General features: G+C 40.6%; 1 protein-coding gene across 1 annotated transcript in view; it reads right to left on the bottom strand.

The window, feature by feature from the left end:
* Positions 1 to 13,082: 13,082 nt before the first annotated feature.
* Positions 13,083 to 23,505, bottom strand: part of LOC136988818 (suppressor of lurcher protein 1-like) — a 160,262-nt gene continuing 149,839 nt past the window's right edge. The window contains exons 17-18 of the mRNA XM_067286782.1: positions 17,610 to 17,723; positions 13,083 to 13,111 (exon numbers count right to left, since the gene is read on the bottom strand). Of these exons, the coding sequence (XP_067142883.1) occupies positions 13,083 to 13,111; positions 17,610 to 17,723 (143 nt within the window). The remainder of the gene's footprint in view (positions 13,112 to 17,609; positions 17,724 to 23,505) is intronic.

The raw sequence follows: 23,505 nt of genomic DNA, 5'->3' as shown, positions 1-23,505 counted from the left end.
TTGTCTTTAGTTCCGAGTGTGACTCAGATTCGCGTTTCGAGGGGAGGGGGAGGTACAGTCATTCCCCTAAGACGGGTCAGTTTTTGGTTTGGCCTTTGGTTATTGATGTCAAGATAATGACTAATTTAAATCTGTAATTTGTCGGTCAATTCGAACTCTCACATCACTGCAGGCTTTCTAAAATCGTAGTTGTCCTAAAAGGGCAAGTTCGATTTTTTTTTTTTTGGAGAGGTTTTCTCTCTTTAAGTACTTGCAGAAGGCGGTGGGAATTTATTTAAATATCGTAGTGTTAGCGTTTGGGTATTCTATGATACAGAAGTTATTTATTTGTTCTAGTTTCTAGTTTAGTACGACGTAAAATAGGATTTCCGGGGTTCGGAAGTCGGTCGTGCGGAAGTGGATGTCCGGTGACGTCAGTAGGTACTTGATTGGTTGACCCCGTTAGGGTGAGGTCGAGGGTGCAGTTCAAAGTTCGAATTGTTGGTTGTAAGTTGGTAGGCTGAATGTTCTTTGTTCGGGTGCGTATTGTCTTGATCGATGAGGTGTTATTTCGGAATTAAGGATGCAGGCGATTATTTCTTACTGTGAGATTATCCGTAGGTGAGTACATAACAGTTTCCTTTTCGTGTCTTGATAAATCTCGGAGTCGGTGAGTGGAGAGTCAAAGTAGCTGAAGACTTGTAGACTTTCGGTTGAGTCGTCTTTAGTCGGCCATTCTTCGGAGGCTGTTCTTATGAGTACAAAAGTAATATTAAATTAGAGTATCGAGATTAAAGTTTTGTCCCTCGGGTACGTTGGAGGTATGGATGGGTTTACAAGTTATTTACCGTACTCTCTCTCGGGATGATCATTAGTAATTAAGATAATTACGTAAAATAAAAGGATTAAAATGTTAGTATTAAGCAATAACCTATTTCCGCCAATTGGAAACGTATAATATAATAATAAAATAGGGGTTAGTAGAAAATTTGCAATTTCGTAGGAGTACATGAAGGTATAAAAGTTGTAACCGTTAACTTCAGAAAATAGTCAACGATGGTGGCTAATAAGTTTGAACAATGGAGGCTTGGGTGGGTCGGGGCTTGGCTTCCTCGCCGGAAGTTGGTTCAGCCGTTTGCGGAAGTGGGTTGGATTCTTCTATCCCGCTGAGGGGAAGGGTTTCCGCTTTTATTTCTTCAACGGGCTGTTGGGTTGTTGGTCTGGAATTTCGTCGTCGTAGATAACAACGAAAAATGAAAGTGGTGCAAATTAACACGATGGTTGTTCCAAGACAACTAAGGAGTATTGTCATTAACGGCGAGTTGGATGTTGTTGACGGTTTTGTGGATATTCGTAGCAAATGGTCGAGATCGTACTGGACGTTTTTCAGTGAACGATCTGCTAGCTGGATGTCAGTATTTCCAGATATCTTGAGTAGGTCAGACTCGTGCGAGGTCACGAGGTGTTTTTGTAGTATTTGTATTTCCGTTTGGTTGATAATTTGCTCGATAGGTGGAACGATCAGTTGTTGTTCCATGGTGAGGTGTATTGTAGATTGTCCTTGGAAATGTGGCGTGAGGATGATTCCAGGCAAATAGCCAGTACATGCCTTTGGGAGTTTAATTACTCCAGTACCGTTTAATTTTTGAATAGTCGATAAAAAGGGTGATTTTTGAGATCGTGTTGGGCATTTGATCGTAAGGATAAGTGGTTTCGGAGTGGAATAAATCCATATGCCCTGTCGATCTATTTTCTTGAAGATCGGCGTGTACTTAACGACGATTTGTCGGGTACAAAGGTTTTTAATCTGCTCTTCGTTTCCGCTAAATAGCGAATACTCGCAACTTTGTTGCGGGGCTCGTTGTACAGGTACGTCTAATGAGCATATAGCAAAACGAGCTGTTTGACACGTGATGAGGTCGTGTTGTTGCAGAAGCATATAGGCTTGTCGGTCCATCGATAAAGCGATGACCGGATATGTAGGTTGGACCTGGATGAAGGTCTTTATCGTAGGCACGTAAGTGGGAAATTGGACGATTTCATACATGTCAAAGTACCCACTGGGCGTAATCAAAGGAATTTTGGCAAAAACTCGCAGTCTGCCGGGTAGAGCTATGGCGATGGTGGTAATCCACTGATAGTATTTAAACAACGTGTCTTCATGAATGGGTTCGATCATTGCATAACCCTCTGGAAGTTGAGTTTGGATATCCCGGAGTGTGTGGTACATAATTTCTCGTGGGATAACATAAGTGTTTATTCTTCCTTGTTCTAAGACGTCAATCGCCTCGCGTAATTCGAGTAGTTGGAAATGGAGTTCTTGAACCGAAGATTCAATGGTTCGTAAGATAATTTCGTACGCGAGGTTAATCTGGTAGACATTTATTAGTTCTCCAAAGTTTTCTATTCGCTTGTATATGATGTAGATCTGATGTCGATTGTTTTTACTGATGTTGAGCGTGTCATTAAGTAGGGTAGTTTGTGACTGAAGAAGGTGTATGATGCCTTCGTTTTGTTGTTTAAGAGTTCCGATCTCGGAGTTAAGCGCTTCTACTTCTTCCGATGTAGCAGTTCCAAAGAGGAATTTAAGAGCTTTTCCTCCAAAGTCAATTAAACCTCGTTTCTTATTTCTCGTGGGGGTAAGAGTGACGAGTGAAAGGAGTTCACGATAGTTTCTTTGATAATTGCCGAAAGAGGCTTTGATTAGTTCAAAGCCCTTTGTAGGGAGTTTCCCTTCGGTGGAGGTTGTGTCTTTGGAGAGGTTAAGATTTTGTCGTTCGATTAAAGCTTCCAAATAATCGAGTGATTCGGAGACGAATTGTATTTGTTGATTGAGATGTTCGAACGTAAAATCATTAACCAAAGTCCAATGACTGGAAGTCATAAGGAAATTTCCTTGGTGCAAGAAAACTACTCCTTTTGTGAAGGTTATGGGGTCTGCGGCCGTTTCCAATATAGCGCAGCATAGGTATAAGATGCTGATTTGTAGACAGATCATGATGATCTTGGCTAGCTACCTAGGTAAGACAGAACTCTAGGTGAGAGAGAGAATAACTAACTCCGGAATCGAGATTAGTCGCGTCTTCGCGTGTTAATCGCGTGTTTCCCCATTCGCCGGGTTTAATTACCTTTCGCGGTCGGGTTGTTATTCGCGGCTACGCGTTACGCGTTTGGAAAGAATAAAATAATATGCAAGATGATGAGGTAAGGATAATATTTATTGGCATGTTAAGATATATGTATATAAGTATTTCATTCCATAGGGTGCATGGAAGCAGTGATGTCCAGTTTCTCAGCTAGGAGGAGGGTCTGCGTCGAGGCTTCCGGTTGGAGGCTCGTCTGGGACGATCCGAATGTTCTCCCACTGCGGGGAAAAGAGGAGCCCTGGCGGTGTGAACCGGAAGTTGCGTGTAATACGCCTCGACTCGCTCCATCTCCTCCCGTAAGGCATGTTCCAGTTCCGGAGGGCACCTATGTCCCACCGGGAGGACGAGGGTGGCTGGGATTGCCCCTCGTCGACGTCGGTTCTGGTTATAATCCAGCGCGGCCTGTAGGGCAGCAGCATTGACTTCTGCCGCTTGGGAAGGTGGTGGAGGAGGAGGAGTGGGGATTGGCGCATCCCACCACTCATTCTCGGCGGCCATGTCTGGAAGGACCAGGAAAGGATTAGTATTACTGGTTCGAATCGGCGGGGATGATCGATATCATGAATTTGATATTTTTAAGGGCGTTGAACGAATAGACTGTATCGGCAGCCAGTTCCAAAGGAGGATACAACGCATAACTGGTACGGGGTCCGAATTGCGGGATGTTGGATGAGCTCCATTGTAAGGACTGTTGTCCTCTTTTGAAAGTGAGAAGGTAGGTGAAGGCTGCAGAGGGAGGAGTGAGGAGGTAGGTTTTTATTATAATATTGGGAGTTTCCAAGCGGCTTTGAGTGATGATAAGAAGGAATTTTCGTTCGTAACAGGACAAGATACTGGCCCACACATGAGGGCCTGCTCCTTCGGCACACAATCCCAGGAAGAGCAACGTAGATCTTTCAAGAACCCGGACCTCTGGATGGGATTCTTGGAGGTGCGGGATCACCTTATTGACGGGTCCCTCCCACTGGCAGTCCGCCTCGTGCAGAGGGCACAGGAACGGGTAAAAAGGACAATGTTCCTGATGAGTTGTTCGAGCCGATTCGAGTAGTAGTTCTTTGCATCCGTAGGGCTGATAGATACACGGCAGTCGTATAGTGGCAGCAATCTGTTCGACCGCTAGATTCCGAATGTGCCCGAGCGTCTCGCGGCATGTGTGGCATGTCGTAATACGGGGTCGGCATCGGGAACAAATGAGATGCCCGTTGGAACACTGGTAAACAGGAGCCCCTACCGGCTCGTAACAAATAGGACAACTGAGCAGAGTGATAAGGCTCCTTTCCGGCTCTCCCGTAGCCATCGGTCTGAAAAGGAGAAGGGGATAAAGTAAGGGATTGTAAAGGTGTAGAGATTGTCAAGAGACAAATAAAGTTGTACCATTGTAAAGTCGTAGTATTGGAGTATCCTTTTATTATTAGGTTACTCTTTTCTCTAATTTGCATCGCTAGTGTCGGGCGAGGTAGGCCGACTTGTAGCGGGGGAGACAAGTCGAGGTATTCTACTTCGGCTACGACTGGGTTGCGGCATGACCCACGGGTAGTCGGGAACCGGTCCTTGACTCCGCAGAGCGTAAGGAGGAGTGGCGTCTTGCACCTCCGAAGATTCGGCTTCGGACATGCTACCTTCGCGCTCGCTACCTTCGCGCTCGCTTTCTTCGTCGGCGCTTTCGCCTTCCTCTTCCCGCACTTCCTCGAGTGGAGGAGAAGGGATGGAAGTCAGTATAAATTCATCCCATGGATCAAGATAAGGCGGCTGTTCTTCCGCTGTTACTGCATCCGTTTGTACTACTGGGTCGGGCTGGTCTGGGAGAGCTTCCTCGAGGTGAAATTCTATTCTCGCGGTGGTAGGTTTAATCCTATCCGCATGCACGTTCAATTTTCGCTTAGTCTGAATATTTTCGATTGTAAAGTTGACCGGTCCAAGGACGTCGATAATCCGATACGGTCCGTCCCATCGCGGTGCTAATTTTCGCTTTAGCCCCTGTGGCGTAGTAACTTCCTTTAATAATACTCGATCGCCAACGCTATAATGAGGCGGCTTATTTTGCTTTCGATGTCGCTCTTGGCGTAGCTCGGCTGCTTGCGCCGAATATTGTTGTGCGGTTTGATGCGCATGCTTCATTCGCTGTCGTAATTCCGCGACAAAATTATCGTCGACATCGTACGACGTGGTAGCTGGGCTAGTAAGTAGGTCAAACGGGTAAGTCGGGTCTCTTCCGTACAAAAGGAAGAAAGGACTTTCGTTGGTTGACGCATGCACTGAAGTATTGTAGGCAAACAGAGCGTAAGGGATCCACTCATCCCAGTCTCGTTGATCTTTAGCCACATAATGCGATAGAATATCGATAAAAGTTTTATTAAATCTCTCAACAACACCATTACTAGCAGGATGATAAGCAGTAGTGAGAAGTCTTTTGATTTGTAGCATTTCACATACCTCCGAAAACATTTTTGAGATCAGGTTCGGAGCTCTGTCGGTTAGAAGTTGCGTAGGAGTTGAGTGCCTCAATATAATGTGGGTTACAAATGCTTTTGCTATCGTTCTACTGCTGATATCCGGTAAAGGAACGGCTTCGGCATATCTACTAAAATGATCGATGAATACTAAGATATATTTATTTCCACCTTCCGTAAGGGGAAGAGGTCCAACAATATCCATGGCGGTTCTTTCGAATAGGTGGGAAAGAGGAGCGAATAATTGTAATTCCGCTTGCGATCGTCGTCCCGGTCGTCGATGTTTAACGCAGCTCTGACAACTTTGACAATAATTGCGTATTTCCTTTTTCATTTCCGGCCAATAAAAGGTTTTAGATATTTTCATTTGCATCTTCCGTTCACCCAAATGTCCCGCGATAGGGTTATCGTGGTATGTATACAGGATATTTTCCTTTAGGGCCGAAGGAACGACAATCTGTTCCCACCAATCCGTTCGTTGGGAATTGGTTCCCTTGTGACATAGGGCGTCCTCCCCATTGAGGTAGAATTCTTCCAGGTTTAGGTTATTAAAATTTCCCGCGGTCACTCCGTCCTTTAAGGTTTGTATAACGGGGCGCCATCGAGCGTCGCGCTGTTGCATCTCCGCTATTTGCGTAAGGGCAAAGATAGGTTCAACCTCCTTTACCTGTCGGATTGGTATGCGACTGAGGGCGTCCGCATTTTTATGGGAAGTTCCCGCTTTATGAATGACCTCGAAATCAAATTCCTGAAGGAAGACGATCCACCTTGACAATCGGGAGTTGGTGGAGGAGTCTTTGCAATCTAGTAACCATCGTAGGGGTCGATGATCTGTTACTATTACAAATTTTCGTCCATATAGGTATGGTTTAAAATATCTTACGGCCCAGACTGTGGCCAAACATTCCTTCTCGGTCGTGCTATAATTTAATTCGGGTTTCCGTAATAAGCGACTCGCGTATGCAATGGGCTTTTCGACGCCATTCTCTTTTTGGGATAAGATTGCTCCTAATGCGGCGTTTGATGCATCTGTCGCGAGAATAAAGGGTTTAGAAAAATCGGGAGAAGTTAACAGAGGTGCAGATGTCATGATTTGTTTAAGCGCCTCGAAGCTTTTTTGTTGCGCTGGACCCCAGTTAAATGGGGCATCCTTCCTCAATAAATCGGTTAAGGGCTTCGCAATTTTCGCATATTCGCTTATGTGTCGCCTGTAATATCCTGTTAGTCCTAGGAAGGAACGAATCTCCCGGTCGTTCTCTGGTTTAGGGAAGTCTAAAACGCACATTATCTTATCGGGATCTGGTTTGATTCCGTGTTCGGAGATCTCATGTCCTAAAAATTTTATTTGGCGTTGCAGGAAGTGGCATTTCTTGGGTTTTAATTTTATTTTCGCTTCGCCTAGTCTTTGGAATATTTGTTCCAAACGTTTAAGATGAGTATGAAAGTCGGGGCTGAAAGTTAAAATGTCGTCCATGTAAACGAGACATGTCTTTCCCTTCAGACCATGTAGGACAAAGTCCATAGTCCTTTCAAAGGCCGCAGGACTATTACGTAATCCCATAGGACATCTGTTCCACTGATAATGTCCGTCAGGTGTGGAGAAGGCGGTCTTCTCCTTATCACACACACTTAGTTGCCAAAATCCCGAAATCGTATCCATTGTTGAGAAGTATTTCGCGCGTCCCATTAAACTAAGAGATTCCTGTACAAGGGGGAGCGGGTAAGGATCAACCTTCGTAACTTTATTAAGCTTACGATAATCTATTACTAATCTTAACCCACCTAGTTTCTTCTTAACCAAAAGTGCCGCTGAACTCCACGGGGAAGTGGAGTGTTCGATGATGTTATGAGCTAAAAGTCCGTCTATTATTTCATTTAGCTGTTGCCGTTGAGCGTAAGGAATTCGATAGGGGGGGGAGTAGATAGGTGCGGCATCCCCTGTATCAATCTTATGCTGCACAATATCGCAGTATCCCAAATCGTAATCGTTTACAGCGAAAACGTGTCGATATTTGTATAATAGGGTGAGCAGTGCCTGCTTCTCTTCTGCCGGGATGTCGGTCCAGTCAAAAAGTTGACCAAATTCGTCCTCCGACAGTTTCGCAGTCTCTCCCTCCTTAATACTTCCTATTGGATCGTGTTCCTCTATCGCGTCGAAAAATAATCCGACCTTTGTGCCTTTCTCTAACTTAATCGTTTTACTAGTAGTGTTACGGAGACGTATAGGTACTTGTCCTTTTCTATTAGGGCTTACTAGCACATCGGCGCCATCGATCCCCTCGTGGGAGACAGGTGTCGCCTCGATTACTCCTACCTTACTTTTATTAGTATGTCGCAAAACAGCGGCGGGTACTATATTATCAGTTCGAGGGGGAAGTTGACACGGTGCTATCAACACCACGTCCTTTCCTTCCTCTCTCTTTGCTTGGGGGAGTGGTCTCTTCCTAAAATCGCTATCCGCTACTATCTGGGTCGCCTCTCTAGATTTATTTTGATTTCGCTGTTTCCTGGGTCTTCGTTCTGTATTTTTCGTACCTGCTACAATTTTCTTCTGGTTAGCTGCCTTTGTAGGGTTCATGCGGCCTACTACCTTATGCGGGGGAATAATCATTTCTCCTCCCTTCAGGTCAATTAAAAAGCCTTTCTCTCTAATCATATCTCTTCCTATAATGCCGTCGCAAGGGTACGTGACGTCGACATCGACCAAACAGCATGCAAACGGGAATTGTAAGTCCCCAATCTGGAAAATAGGGCTCATAATGCCATAGGTTCGTATAAGGTGTCCCGTGGCACTTCTTAGATCTGTTTCCCTATTCCGATCGATTCGTACCTTCTCTGTCATTGTATCGGCAAAAGGTTTGGCCAATAGGGTTACTTTAGCTCCTGTATCTATCTGTACCGTAGCACGAGTTCCTCCGATATAACAGTGAAACATAGCTTCACTTTCGGCCGGAGAATGCCGAGTAGAGGCTAAAGGGTATGCCTCTCGTGTTCGCGTAAATGTGTTCTGATTATTGCGTCCCGAGTGTTGTCGGCTGGTGCTAGGCCTACGACGAGAAGTAGGGAAAGGAAACTTCGGGGTTCGCAGTAAGTCCGCTCGGGTCCGTTGCCTGTCGACGCTTCGTACATTGCCGCGCCACTTATTCGAGGGTTCCCTATTAGGGGGTGCTCTAAATCTTACTCTATTTCTCTCCTCGCTGCTTTCCCTGTTCCGCGGGGCTGCGTTTCGCCTTTGCGCTGCCGTCGCATTAGTGCTTCGATCTCGGCGTTCCGAACTGTTCCGCGCTCTATCGCTCGACTCAAGCGGTTGCTCGGGTTTACGATTTGGCAAATTCGGATAACTCTGGTTTCGTCGGAAGGGGGTGGTATCGCTTCCGCGACTAAATCGTCCGCGGGGAGGTGTCCTAGGAATGGGTAAAGCAGAACCTCGCGTCAATCCGTCCATCTTAGCTTGTAGGTCCTCTAAGGCCGATGTTAACTGGGCAATATCTTTAAATGAAGGGGATTCGGGTTCCCGTTGATCTTCTCTAACTGTTCGCAACATTCCTCTGGGATGGGCAGTGAGACTTTCGATTGTCTCCTCACTAATCGCGGCTTTGAGAGCATCATCGAAGGTTGCAGCTTCCCTGCTCATCACGCGTTGCCGGATCCTGATATCTATTCCGTTTAAAAATTGCGCCTTTAAGCGTTCGTCCAGCTCCTTTCTCTGAACGCGCTGGATGATAGCAGTTTCGGTGGCATCCGCGCCGGGTTCTGGCGTGATCTCAATTTCCATGGCAAGTGCCTGCAGCCGGGCAGCGTATGTTTGTACATCCTCATCCCTCCTTTGCACGCACGTATAAAATTTATTTAACCGAAAGGAAAAAGGTTCCCGTTCAAAGCGCTCTATCATTATGCGTTTAAATTCGTCGAAATCGTCTACCTCTTTGATCCGACGGTCTTTCCTAACAAATTCCCGCGCTATTCCAGAAAGCTTAAGTTTCGCTACGGCCAACATTTGGGCTTTGGACCAGGCGGCTACTCTCGTTACATCCGCGAGCGAATCGAAAAAGTCCGTAATCCTCGTGCCTCCTGTTTCGCCGGAGAATACAGGCAGTAAAGGAATTATTCCGCCCAGACCTCCTAGGGTAAGGGGATTTGGAGCCGGATTTGAACCCGGATGTGGGTTCGCTGGTTGGGGACCGTCCGTCATTATGTCTACCGCGTACTTAAATCTAGGTTCGCGATTAAGTCTATCGAGTCACTATATCTACTAATCTGAATTATGGAGATCCTAATTCGACCCAATTTCGTACCTTATTCGAATATGGCCTTTTTCGTCTTATCAATCGTTCGAGAAGTTCGAATTCAAACCAAACCCCACTCCTGAAAAACCAATTATCATGAACAATGTTCCCTCTAAGCTGCGTAGCCGCGCACTGCTCAAATTCTTGCCATGCACGAGAATTTATGTGCCGTGCAGGTGAGCACGCACACTGATTTGAATTGTTGTTTACTTATTTATCACTCTGTCTGCAACATGATTATTGCTATGTATATTTCAATTAAATACATTAAATCATTGACAAAAGATAATATTTTGTATGAAAATATGTTTTAAAATGAATTTTAATCTCTACTTTATAATTAATTATTTTAATTTTTATAGGAAAAAATAAGTTTTTATATATATATGCTCAGAGAAGTACATGTTCCACTCAGCTACAAAAAAAATTAGAGGGAACATTGATCATGAATGTTTGTATTGTGAATTGCCATTTCCCATACATTTTTTTTTATTTAAAGAAAGTTTCATCTCATGGAAAGTTTTTGAGCAATAACCAATATGGTTTCATGCTCCAGTATTCTACAGAGGATGCCATATTAAATTGTGTGATACTCTACAGCAAGGAAAGAAGAGATTGATATCTAGAAATGTTAAAGAGACATCAAAGACATATTTGACAATGCTTGGTGGTCCTCAATTTTAAAACTTATCAGAGATACCAAAGTACCACAGAATATTTTATACTTACTCAAGGATAAGGATTTCTTAAAAGACAGAACAGCTAAGCTTAAATTGAGCTTTGTTAAAAAATCCTGTTCCCTAAATAAAGTTGTCCTCAAGGTTCAGTATTTGGACCCCAATGAAATGTTTTAATTAGAAAGTCATTTATAATAATATTATCAGATTGTTTCTGTTTGTTGATTATAAAATCAATGATATTATTAAAAAATAATTAATTATTGATGATTTATCAAATATTCTTAAAACCTACACATTTTTGGTGTTCATCTGGACACCTGGGACACAACACAAAAACTGAACAGGTGGCAATACTTGGAACAGATGAAGCATTGTTTTGGTAGGGGTAGAAATATATGATGGTTATATCTGCATTATTGTGAGATGATTGTAACCTGGAGTATGCCTGTATAAAAGTTATAACGTATTACAGTTTTTGATCAATTAACTCATTGTAACAAATACACTCGTATATTTTGAACTACTTTATATATATATATAGACAGGAGCATTGAGTGATGTGGCTTGGCCCCAGGGAGAAAAATTTACATGGACCCCAAGTAAACATACTTAAAAGGAATTTTCAAGTAATTCATAAAAATAATAAATATATTATTTTATTACAAAATACAGAATAATAACTATTATTCTGTATTTTACAATAGTGCTGTAATAATTTGCATGTAAAAAAAAAACAAATTGTGGAATAATGTCTGGGCCTCTACGAATCCTGGACTCAGAGAATTTTCCCCCATCATCCCTTTTGACAAAAGGGATGATGGGGTAAAATTTTATTAAATGTCAAATATAAAATTAAATTACTATTAAATGTCAAATATAACTACAGGATATACTGTAACTAGGTTAACTATTAATTATCAATCCAAAGTAATTGGATCTAAAGGTAGGTAGTTAGGCTGACATCTTATAGTAATTTCAATAATTACATGTATTAAATTTAATTCAAAGTTAATTTAGAATATTTGGAAGAAAAAAAAGATTGATTTGATATGGATTGGAATTTAAACCCATAATTTTTGCTTACCATGCAGATATATTACCATTAACACTATTCAAACCTTCACATAGTCTTCACTTCCAGATCAATTAATTTTAGTATCTATATAATTGTTAAAACCAACTTCTCGCACAATCTCTGGGAAGGATAAATAAACATTTCTTTATTTTAGAAGGTTTTTAGTGTGTTGATAACTGTTAAAGGTCAGGTGCCATAGTAAGAAATCTGTATGGTTACAACTCTTAAAATTAATTGATCTGGAAATGAATATTAGATGAATGGATGTCCCAGAAACATTATTGATAACTGTTAAGAAAGTTTTCTATTGGTTTTACATGGAAATTTAGATCCAATATAATCTGTTGGTCCAATAGAGCCTATTGGCCAATAGAAGTCTTATATTGGTTTTAGATGGAAATTTAGATATAAATCTGTTGGATAGCAAGATTACTGAGTCCAAGTTACAATCTGGATATCAATCCATTTAATTCATCACTACTTTTAATAATAAACACTTGATTGAAATAGATAACATTGTTCTTGAAGTTATTTTAAATATGAATAAATGTTTGTGTAGTGAATTAATCTATAAATGTATGAAAACAATCAATTCTGTATATAATAAAAATATTATATTAAATAATTGTAAAAAGCTATTTTGATAATTAATAATGTTTGCAATTTTCTTAATACAGTATCAGCTATTTTCTCACTTTCTTTTGTATTCTCCTAAAATTGTAGCTGACTTATCCTAATTTTTTGTTCTCAGAAATTTTTCCGATAAAACTCCAGTTTCTAAATCAAATAAGAAAATTTAATTGTCATCATTTTAAATATTAAAACTTTTAGATTTATAACTGTTTTTATATAATTGTTATTTTATATTAATGATCCCAATTTATTTTAAAATGATTTTTGTCAAGAGGACAGTTACATCATCAACCTGGCTATTGCTTCAAATTATATTTTAATTATATGAACATTTTGTGAGGATTGAAAATCTGTAAACACATATATATATTTTTATGTATTTATACTATATATGACTTTTTTACAAAGGTAAAACCTTGCTTCCATCCTTTTTTCGCCATTCAAAAAGACAGAAGCAAGGTTTTACCTTTGTAAAAATGTTGTATTTATTAAATGTATATAATGCTGGCCATGTTCTTTTACTATTTATTTTTTACATATAGTATACTTTCCATTGACCAGAACTCAAGCAGCCAGCAAAAATATGAAAGAAATTATAAGTAATTTTTATGTAAAGTATTATTATAAAATTAATTTCTAGCAGAAATGTAAGTTTAAACTTGGCTTGCCATGATGTGAGTAAGCTCATGCTTTGCACACTGCATGTTTGTCTCTACTCCTGTCAATTCACTAAGTGTAAACATACTAGTCAGTTGAAATCTATTGTTATTAGTTGTTTTTATAATAAATCTGTGTTACATTAAGTTAGCTTTTCTTTACTTGCTTTTATCAGGTCAGTCCATAAGTTCATGTGTATTTTTATCTACAAAAAAAGCAGCAAAAAATTTTAATTAAATTTTATTTCAATCTATAATGTATTCACCATTATTTTGTACAATTTCTTGCCATCTTGATAGTAGCTTTTTAATCCCGTCTTCATAAAATGATTTCGGTTTTGAATCAAAATATTCAGAAATAGCCTTTTTTACATTGTTCTCATCCTCAAAAGTTTTCCCTTTTAAAAAATTCTGCAAACTGCAAAAAAGATGATAATCACTGGGAGCAATATCTGGCGAATATGGTGGATGAGGTAAAATTTTCTAGTTGTAGCTTTCAAGTTTCTGTACAGTTATTTTTGCAGCGTGTGGTCTGGCATTGTCATGCTGCAAGAGAACTGCTTTCTGTTCACTAACGATGGTCGATTTTTTTTCAATTTTTCATTTAAATGCTCTAATTGCTCACAATACATTTGAGCTGTAATTGTTTGATTAGGTTCTAACAGCTCAAAGTGAATTACACCTGACATATCCCACCAAACAGACAAAAGAATTTTTTTTTGGATGCAACCCACCTTTTGCAGTCGGTTTTGGCTGCTTGTTGCAATCCATCCATTGTCTTTTTCTCATCACATTATTATAGAGCAGGGGTGGCCAACAAGTCGATCGCGATGCCAATTTTGGTCGATCGCTCGCGATGTCTTTGACTTAATGTGTTACACTTGTAACTGAACGCAACTTGTAAACGTAACACGCAAAAGCAACAATATGCATGCAGTTATGACTGGACTCGTAGAAAACACAGCCATTTAGCTTGAATATTTGATACTGTCATGCGGTAGCTTCTTTTCTTTAGTATTATCAATATTATTTATCCACGGTGACAACGTTGAGTTTCAATTTTTCATTTGTTTAAAATGTAAGTACCTGTTCTTTATGTTTTAAATTAAATTATGGCTTTTCTTACCTATCTATTTACTTGATAAGTGAGCGTTTTCGGCAACAGACCTCTATATTTTTGGATTTTTGGAAATACGTCAATTGAGAAAAATATCCCAGTATCACCAAATGTAGCAAATACATTTATTCCTGTTTCGGAACTACATACCTGTGTGAATTGGCATTTTCATACTTAAAGTTAACGAAGACTAAACATTCTGTCCCGACTGAGTCCCATACTGAAGAATCATTATTATTATCTTTGTCAGGATATACACCTAATTATGTTTCCTTGGTAAGAGACGTCCTCCCATTAATGTAACGGAATAAAATAAATTCTAAATCTGTCTTCATCAGTAGCTAATTTGAATTAATAAATATTGTTAATAATTACTCATGTTGTTTTAATTCCCCTGGACGTGAGTTTTTTGGCCCGTTAAATAATTACGTTGTTTTTTACGTAGGTAGATATACAGGTGTTTCAGTACAAAGAGCACTCCCGCCAGCTTTTGATAGATTAGCAAAAAATAAGTCTAAAAATCTTATATCATTCTTCCATGATAAATTTTCCTCGCCCAATAAAAAATCGCGAAAGTAAAATTTTATAATCAAATTATCAGCCGTACTGTGCAGTTTTATAACAAGTTTTTCAAGTTTACGAACCAATAGTACCATAATTTATACATTGTAATTGATAAAAAAAATTAAATTAATTTTAATAATAAAAATCTATCTTGAAGTGTCAAAAAATCGATTTTTTAGGTGCCGCCTGTATGGAATGAACTCGTAACTGCAAATATCAAAAGTTGGGTCTGGAAATTTATTTTCTTTGTGGAGTGCTCGCGGGAGTGCACCTCGTACTGAAGCACAGTGTATAAACATAGTATGTATTTCACACCCCCCTCGCCACTTAGACTATGCCTACCACAAGTCAATCGCGACACATTTTTAAGATAAAAAGTGGATCTTATGTACACAAAAGTTGGCCACCCCTGTTATAGAGGATCCATTTTTTGTCTCCAGTAACCAGCCTACCAAGAAAAGGTTCTAAAGCAATACGGGATAAAAGAGACGTGCAAATGTTTACACGTTGTTGTCGGTTAGCTATTGACAGTTCATGTGGTATCCATTTTCCTAGCTTTGAAACTTTTCTGATTTGTTGTAGGTGTCTATGAACAGTTCCATGGAATGAATTTAAACGTTCCACAATTTCATCAACTGTTAAAGATGGTTCTGCTTCAACTAGTGCAGAGAGAGCATCATTATCAAAGTCAACGGGTCTTCCAGTACAAACCTTATCCTCCACACTAAAATCATTGTTTCTAAATCTTCCAAACCACTTCTGCACAGTCCTTGCACTAATTACAATTTGATTATGTACAGTATTTATTTTTTTGGTTGCACTTGTAGCATTCTCACAACTTAAAAATAAAAAGTATAAAACATGTCTTTTATATTCATCGGTTACTTCTATTTTGACCAAAATAAACAACTGAAATGTTCACAATTCTGAACAGTATTATATGAATGAGATCCAATTTAACACTTCAGTGTAAAAATGATCACATTAGACTGACATTTTTAACAGCAAAACAAGATTTTTCTCAAAGTCATAAAAATGCACATGGACTTATGGACTGACCTGATAATTACTGTGTTTGAATATTAATATGAAGTCAATACAGAATTTATGGTATGGTATAGTATTAGTTAAGCCTATTTTTAAATAGGCTTAATTAATACTAGTACAGCATCTATCTAGGCTTTAATAGTATCTCTGAAGCAACCAGAAACTAATTTATCTGGCACCCATCAATCCCCATGGGTGCCAGTTAACTGAGAGTCTACTGTACAAACAAGCAAAGATACCATATTAAAAATTCTTTTATTTTCCAATTTGCAAATAGTGTTGCCACCCATCCGGTTTTAATTCATTGTCCGGGTTAACAATTAATTTTGTCCGGGATTTCTTAGAAATTGTGAAATTATGATGAACAAAGTACTAATAAATGTTTTTATAAATTTATTAATTTATTTTAACAGCAAAAGACTGCACACTCTCACCAAAAGTTAATTTGCCATCTTACGCCGATGTAGTATGTCACAATGCAAACTGTCGACCTTTTTCTTTTGCTTCTCAGCTCTTTAAAGCTAAGTTATTTCATTTCTTAATTTAAGTTGCTCCTACACAAGTCCACTGGTTTAGAACTGGCATGCACATTATTCTTCACATGGTAAAATAACATTGCGCATGCACAGTGGTGATATTCGAAATATTTAACAAAGGGTTCGCTGACAGAAAATTTTTCCCTGACAATCACCGACAAACAAAATGGAAGTTTTGGCTAGAAATAAATACAATACCTTTTCTTGCGATATATCTAACAATCAGTGGCGTATTTGGAACGTCAGGGGCCCTGGGCAAAGACCAGGTAACAATAGTATATTACTGCTGTCGACCTTTTTTTTTTTTTTTCCCCCTCTTAGGCAGAGAAATTTTTCACCCCGAATGGCACTGCTGATAATAGACAGATGTACAGATGTCATCATCTCTCAAAATACAACATCCTTTTTATTTCGCTGTCCATAGCCCGACACTTGTTCCACAGCCATCTTGCATTTTCTCGCCTGCATGAGATTGTGGGATCTCTCTTATGACTGGATCTAGTTTCAAGAACTCTCTTGAATCGATCACGATTAAACCTCGTTTTGGTTAAGATTGAAACGGTCGAGAGAGATCACAGCAAGGCATAGTCCCCGACCTTGCTCACAATCTAGATTGAAATGCTCGGTGTGAACAGGGTATAAGGCTCTAGTTTAGTAGTGTTACAGAGTATAATACGTATATTTTAATATATTTTTTAAAAGAAACAAAACCACTGAGAAATGTTACGTGTGTTTAACAAGGTTCAGGAAACTGAAAATTTTACTAACGGGTTCGTACCTGTGCGAACCCACTGAATATCACCACTGCGCATGCATCAGGGACTTCTGTTCAAACAAACCTGACCTGCAGTCCAGGTCAGCAAGTTTGAAAAGGTGGCAACACTATTTGAAAATATATAATATTTCTCTTATATGAAATTCTATTGGCTTTCATAGATCAATAGCATATATTCTAGTAGAGTTTTTTATTAATATGTATTGGTTTAAATATTCTGTAATACCAATAGAAATTTTTATCGGTTTTACATTCCAGTGGAAACCATTGGAATTTCCTATTGATTTTTATTAGTTCTTGTTTTTTTTAGATTGAAATGCATCTGCATGGAAAGCAGAAATTTTTGCAAGTTTGAATCCTAGTCCATGTCAATCTTTTCTTGCAGAATATTCTAAAATTCAATTTAAAATTAATGTAATTATTAAAATAAGTATATCAGCCTGATCATCTACTTTAAGACCAAACTGCTTTGAACTGTTAATTAACAGTTGGCTAAGTTTTAACCCAAGATTAGTTCTGAGTTCAATGATTCAATTAATATAAGTTCAGGCTTGGTTATCTATATATGTATAACATGATAATGATTTGAAATTACTTTAATTACAATAAAGTTATTTTGAAATTATAATAATATATAAAAAAAAATTTAAATAAGTCACACTTACATTCATATTCATCGGAATTATCATTTTTACCACAATTTAATCTGCTATTGCATTTCATTTTTTCAGAAATACAAAATCCATTAGATTTACATTGAAAACCATCACAAGAAGGACCTGTAAGAGTATATATTTATTTAAAATATTTTTTATAATTACATATAAAATTTTGCAAGATCGTGTAATCAATTTTTTTTACATAATTTTAAAGTTTGTTTTGTAAATATTATTTATCATTTGTAGTGCTCCGCCACTATTTGTTCGTTTTTTTTTTATTTGTATATATTGTATATTATTAGACTTAATTTCGCGTCACTGTATCGGGTTATTATCGCGTTATTACTGTATCGAGTTATTATCGCGTTATTGTGTATCGGGTATTATTTTATCGCGTTTTCTTTGTAACGGGTTCTTTTTTCTTTGTTTCGTCATTCTTTGACGACACGTGTCCCTTTTTGTTCCACCTTTGGGGGACGCGCGCAAAAGGGGCCTTTGGATTGGTTGCCGAAGGATCACGTGGGAGACGGCAACAGCGAACGGTATATATATAGAAGGTCCTGACGTAGAAGGGCACCTTTTTTCCGGATCTTTGGAGGCCGAATGCTGTCCGTTGGGGAAGACCTGTGTCAAGCACGTGAGCGAAGATCGGGAAGCCACCGGAGAACAAAGGAGAAGTGTTTCAACAATCGAATTCCATCGGAGCCGTATGAAAGATTAATGAACTAAAGTGAATCAGTACAGACATAGGACAGTCCAAGGTACAATCTTGAACGATTATATATGTTTTTTTCCTCCACGCGAGAAAATTGTCGGTACACTTGAGGCTGGAAGGGAATTTGTATGTACGTTTTCTTTGTTCACCAGTTGGTGTTAGTTACTAATAAACACGTCTTCTGTAAGCCGACTTCTTTCTCTTTTTTTTTGTAGACCGGTAGACCTCGGTCTAACCTCAGGGTCTTAACAATTGGCGTCCGCGACAGGATAGTTGTTTGCATTGTGTGAAGTCGGCCGGTATTATATTCCCTTCCTCTCAAACCTTTTCTAGTTCGGGTTAGTGCTATTATTTTTTTTTTGTGTATCACTGGTTGTGGTGTTTTCCCTGGAGATGAACGGCGAAGTTAGTGGATCGGTAGCAGAAATATGCAATGTTCCCATTGTTACGGGGTTCATGGGAATGATACCATGTTTTTCAAATTTGCCGGGCGATACCCTAGACATCCATCGGTTCTTCCAGACTGTAGAAAATGTAGCGGCTTTAGCCGGATGGGAGGAAAGGGTCAAAGTGACCGTAGTCCAAGCGAGACTAAAAGGGGAACCGTTATCGGTATTTTTTGACTTGAAGGATCAGGGGGTGACGCTATATGATGAGATAAAGGAAGGTCTCGTAAAGTGTTTTGATCGTAAGGGGAAGGAGCAGGACCCGTTTGATCAACTTTTGAAGATGTCACAGAAAAGAGGGGAAAAGGCATGCGAGTATGGTATACGCATAAAATCCTTATTTTCTCGGGCCGTAGCGCGGAATCAAAATCTGTCTACCTTACGTGATAACACCATCAAGGACTGCTTCATGAAGGGCTTAAACCCCGATATTCGGAGATCTGTTATACAAGGTCGTCCTGAAACTTTGGACCAGGCTATCCGGAGGGCAGAAGAGGAGGAAAAGATCGAAACCGCGTGCGGAAGAGGGCCCGTTAGTGAAGTGTACGCTAACTCTGACCAAAAGAATGCACCTTCCGAAAAGGAGGATGAGACGCATAATCGCATCGTAAAACTTGAGAATCAGGTACAAGTTTTAAGTGAGTCCATTGCCTCACTGGTTGAATGCATAAAGGAGAATGGGGGTTTTAGGAAACGGGAGAAAGGGGATAAAAGATGTTATTCGTGCGGCGAAAAAGGCCATTTTTCCCGACAGTGCGGTAAAAGGAAGGATTTAAACTAGATGAGGGTCATTCGGGAAGTCAGGCGGATGACCCGATCGTTAGGCTTAACCTGACAAGAGGGGTACGATTATCTGAGAAAGGGCTACCCTTAGTGGAAGGAGAGATTGGTGGCATAAGAATTAAGGGGCTGGTGGACACGGGGGCCGAGAGGACGGTGATTAGGAGCAAACTGACCGAATGCATGAGGTCGAAGAATAAAGGGTGGGTGACATCGGACGATTCGCGAATAAGCGGGATGTCAGGAACCCTAATCGAAAGCCATGAAGCCGTTATGATTGAATGCCTTTTCGACAACGGTAATAAAACCCGAATTAGAGCACCTAGTGTTAAGTTTCCTGGATACGCACAGTACGATATAATAATAGGCATGGATGTTATCTGCTGTAATCCTGAGGTGTTAACCGAAGTTAAATCTGTGGTTATACCGAACCAACAAATTGTCCAAAGAAATTTTCTCATTAACATCAACAGTGAAATGGGTGTTAGCAAAAACGGGTGGAAATTAGATCACCTTGATAACGACGTTAAGAAAAGGGTGCTTGAAGTTTTGAATAGGTATCCCGATTCCATTGCTAATGAATTATCCGAATTACCCGGTACAAATAATTACATGCATTCTGTGTCCCTAACCACAAATCAACCTGTTAATGTTAGGCAATACCGGATTCCTTTTTGTTATCTTCCTGGCCTCAAGAAACAAATCAGTGATTTAATGAAGGCGGGAATATGTGAGGAGAGTTCCTCCGATTGGAACTCGCCTATACATATTGTCCCCAAAAGTTCCGGCGAGATCCGCATCACCCTAGACCTGCGGAAGGTTAACGACATAACGAAATCTCAAACGTTCCCCATGGCCAGAATCGATGACATCCTGGCCCAACTTAACGGGAATAAATACTTCTCCGTGTTGGATTTAAAAGCTGGCTACTTTCAAATCCCTCTTGACCCCAAGGTGAGGCATGTGTTTGCGTTTACCACGCCTTGGGGTAAATACCAACTATGCAGAATGCCCCAGGGGGGAAAGAACAGCGGCAGATTTTTCCAATACGTGATGACCAAGATTCTGGCTAGGTTCATGGGGAACAGCTGTTTCGTCTTTCAGGACGATATAGTCTTGTTTTCGCGGAATTTGGGGGATCACCTTGAGCTGATAGACCGCGTGATTAGCACCTTAACAAACGAGGGATTAAAGTTGAACCCGGATAAGTGCCAACTACTGGCACACGAGGTTAAGTATTTGGGCCATATTATCAACAGTGAAGGGGTGAGACCTGACCCTAGTAACGTCGAATCTATTGAACGTCTCGACGCACCTAGGAATACGAAGGGTGTCCGCAGCTTTCTTGGCATGATGGGTTTTTTTAGGAATTTTGTCCCATCCTTTTCGGAAATTGCAGCCCCCCTCACCGAACTCACAAAAAAGGGGAGGAGGTTCTTGTGGGATGCAAAATGTCAACGGAGTTTCGAGAAACTAAAAGAGGCGATAATCAATCCTCCCACCCTCGTGCACCCTGACTTTAATAATCAATTTTTTTTGCATACCGACGCTTCCGAGACCGCAGCGGCGGCCGTGCTTGAGCAGCGTAAAGAGGGGGGGTTGGCCCCGATAGGGTATTTTAGTAGACGGTTCCAAGGGGCGGAAAGGAACTACTCAACAATCGAAAAGGAATGCCTTGCCATTATCTTAGCCCTGAGACATTTCAAATTCCTGATATTGGGTCAGAAGACGACGATCCTTTCTGACCACAAACCCTTAGTGTTCCTAAGTAATATTCAGAATGGGAGCAAACGGTTGACTCGCTGGGTTATGGAATTGATGGATTTCCATATTGAGATCGAGCATGTTAAGGGCATAGATAACAAGGTGGCGGATTTCTTATCTAGGAATATTGACGGGGTGAACCAATTCAACGTAGAGTTCGCCAAGACTGCGTGTGTAAGCCGTGATGAGATTCGTTCATCCCAGGATTGCGACGATACCTTTGGCCCCATCAAGAGGGACATAACGCGAGACCCCGATAATGATGTTTTGAAACGGCATCTGCCTCAGTATGTCATGCTAGATGATTGTCTTTATCGAAAGAAATTTCTAAGGTCTCGTGACCAGTACGTAAACCAACTATGTGTAGGGAAGAGTCTCGCCGAAACGTTGGTCAGGGCGGTGCACGAGAATAAGTTATCTGGGCACTGGGGGGTGAAAAAAACTATCAGGAATATCGAAAAACACTATTATATCCAGAACCTGAGAACTAAGGTAGAGCAAGTCGTCAAAGTGTGTGCTAAGTGCCAAAAACATAACGTGCATAAAGGCAAATCGCCCTTCCAAGAAAATGAGAAAGCTGAGTCACCCTTCCAGAAGTTGGCAATCGATATAATAGGGCCCATCCGCACGACAAGGAACGGGAACCGGTACATCCTCGTCATTATCGACATTTTCACCCGTTTTGTTGAGGCGCACCCCCTAAAAGATCAAACGGCTTGGTCTATTAGCAATACCATCTTTAATGAGGTGATCTGCAGGTATGGCGCCCCTGAAGTTATTATCTCCGATAGGGGAACGAACTTTTTGTCCTCACTTTTCTCAGATTGTTGCAAGTGGTTGGGGATCCATCGTAACATCACAACTGCCTACCGGCCATGTTCTAATGGTATGTGTGAAAGGGTGAATAGATCATTAATCGAGATGATAGCTAAATCATCCGCCAGCGGGGGAGTGGAGTGGGATGAGATGGTTCCCTCAGCTTGTTTCACTTATAATAATTCCCATCACTCCGCTATTGGTGAATCGCCAGCTTTCCTCCTTTTTGGCCTCGACCCCCGCGTCCCGAACATTGACCATGTTTCCGAGGGTTGGACCACCGACGAACGAAGGGCATACTTGGTAACCAAGCTTCGTTCGTTGAGGGATTGCGCGAATATGCGGGCGAGGGATTATAATCGTAAAGGGAGGGACTACCGAAATAAAGGTAGGACTTTAACAAAATTTTTAGAAGGGCAAAGAGTCTGGGTTAGGAAGATGGGCGTTAAGAAAGGAAAATTTTCCAGCAATTATAAAGGCCCGTTCCGGGTCACAAAAGTGCTAAGCCCAACGACTTACCGTGTGGAGGGTTGCGACTCGAAAGATGTGGAGACCATCCACGTCGATCGTATGAAGCCCTGTTTCGATCGGATGATCATTAGCAAGAAGAAGGCTAGGAGAAAGAAAGACAAGAAAGTAGAATCGGAGAATGAGGAGGAATTGTTTGACGACAGATTAATGCAGAGACGTGGCGAGACGGTCACTACACAGGGTGACCAACACGAAGCGAACGATGTGACTAACATCGAACCGCGTGTTAGGCCATATAACCTGAGGGAGCGGGCAATTGACTTCCGTAGATTACACTACGGGAAGTAAGTTTCTTTTGGTGGGGAGATATGTAGTGCTCCGCCACTATTTGTTCGTTTTTTTTTTTATTTGTATATATTGTATATTATTAGACTTAATTTCGCGTCACTGTATCGGGTTATTATCGCGTTATTACTGTATCGAGTTATTATCGCGTTATTGTGTATCGGGTATTATTTTATCGCGTTTTCTTTGTAACGGGTTCTTTTTTCTTTGTTTCGTCATTCTTTGACGACACGTGTCCCTTTTTGTTCCACCTTTGGGGGACGCGCGCAAAAGGGGCCTTTGGATTGGTTGCCGAAGGATCACGTGGGAGACGGCAACAGCGAACGGTATATATAGAAGGTCCTGACGTAGAAGGGCACCTTTTTTCCGGATCTTTGGAGGCCGAATGCTGTCCGTTGGGGAAGACCTGTGTCAAGCACGTGAGCGAAGATCGGGAAGCCACCGGAGAACAAAGGAGAAGTGTTTCAACAATCGAATTCCATCGGAGCCGTATGAAAGATTAATGAACTAAAGTGAATCAGTACAGACATAGGACAGTCCAAGGTACAATCTTGAACGATTATAT

The sequence above is a fragment of the Centruroides vittatus genome, unplaced genomic scaffold (genome assembly GCF_030686945.1).
Source record: "Centruroides vittatus isolate TY-2023 unplaced genomic scaffold, ASM3068694v2 scaffold_386, whole genome shotgun sequence".
NCBI lineage: Eukaryota > Metazoa > Arthropoda > Arachnida > Scorpiones > Buthidae > Centruroides > Centruroides vittatus.
This window is presented reverse-complemented; position numbering and strand designations above follow the sequence as displayed.